General features: G+C 43.3%; 1 protein-coding gene across 1 annotated transcript; it reads right to left on the bottom strand.

The window, feature by feature from the left end:
• Window positions 1-6: 6 nt before the first annotated feature.
• LOC106122957 (uncharacterized) lies at window positions 7-1,357 on the bottom strand (the record flags this gene model as incomplete). Its single annotated transcript, XM_013319105.1, has 5 exons — window positions 7-67; window positions 306-446; window positions 527-653; window positions 853-991; window positions 1,262-1,357. Coding segments are annotated over 5 exons (564 nt in total), but the record flags the coding sequence as incomplete, so codon positions are not given.
• Between the last annotated feature and the right edge of the window lie 50 nt (window positions 1,358-1,407).

Raw genomic sequence — 1,407 nt, 5'->3', positions numbered from 1 at the left:
CAGCGCCGCCCGCCACACCACGAGACAGAGACAACGACAGCAGCGCCTCGCGCACCACGCCCGCTGTCTGACAACATACATTATATGTATTTTAATTCTGTTCTTCAATACAACCTCTTTTTAACTTTATATGCAAATATTATTTAATGTGAATATTATTTGAAATTTATTAATAACTCCTCTATTTTGTCTATTCATTAACCGTTGCAACTAAGGTCTAGGTTCGGGCCGAAAAAATTCAAACTCCCGAACCGGTGATGGAATAACGATAATATTAGCCGTTAAGGTAATGCAAAATAAATTACCTTCGGTTCCAAGTAATGCAGTGAGCGTTGAGCGTGGTTATATAAGTCACCCACCAGTAGTATGGGATCATTGGTGAACTTTACATTCTTTGAGAGACTCAGCAACAGATGTGCGGCTGCGTGACAAAGCAGGGGAGGCTCCTGAAATTTATTTTTATTTAATAAATAAAATAGTAATAATTTTATTTTGCCTCTTAAATAGAAGAAATAGAAAAACTTACAGCCATTTCATGTGGTATTAAAAACGGCACTGCAGAGTTGAAAAGGCCTTCCATAGTTTGTATCGGCACATTGCAATCCGTGGCGTAGCAACACCACGCGCCCATACATGCAAACATTTCTGCGTGCCTAAAATATACACAATACAGAGTTACCACTCACCAGGGGTAAAATAAAGATATTAGATTTTATTTACCTTGGTCTTAATATAATTCTAAAATTAATTAATTACTCATTCAACAATTTTTTAGATAGTGGAGGTAAATAAAAAATTGAAAGATTTAATTCAATATTGCTAGGAAAGCAAAGTATGACGTAGTATACGTACACTTGTACGAAGGCGTGGGCGTGTGCGTGCGTATGCGAGTGCGCGCGGTGCGGGCGCGTCAGTGCGGCTCCGGCCAGCGCGGCCGCCGCACGTTCCAGCAGCGCCGCGCCCGCAGCCGCGCCACGACCACCTTCCGCTTCTGTAATACACAACTTAAATCAATATATACTTCACAATCGGACCTATTGGGTATAAGAATGAGTGCCGCTAGCAGAGTCGTTTAATTAGAAATAATTAAACTCATTAGGGTTCAAAGGATAGACTAACTCATTGCCATTTAAGTGATGCAATTCGTTACAGAAAATCGATAACTTATGTTCTACTGTACATAATTTTTTTAAGGATCTCGCAAATCGGTTTTTAATTATACAGAAATGGGACAGTAAATACAAGAATAGTATTGTCTTACCGGCAAGAAGCGCGGGAGCAAGTCGTCCCAACAATCGCGTGAGGGTGGCGAGGTCGAGCAGCGCAGCGAGCAGACGTTCGGGCTCCGCGCCCGCAGCTGCCGCGCCCCCCGCACATACCGCACCCCCCACGCCGCCCCGCCCCGCC

Source organism: Papilio xuthus, unplaced genomic scaffold (assembly GCF_000836235.2).
Source record: "Papilio xuthus unplaced genomic scaffold, Pxut_1.1 DF826702.1, whole genome shotgun sequence".
Taxonomy (NCBI): Eukaryota; Metazoa; Arthropoda; class Insecta; order Lepidoptera; family Papilionidae; genus Papilio; species Papilio xuthus.
This window is presented reverse-complemented; position numbering and strand designations above follow the sequence as displayed.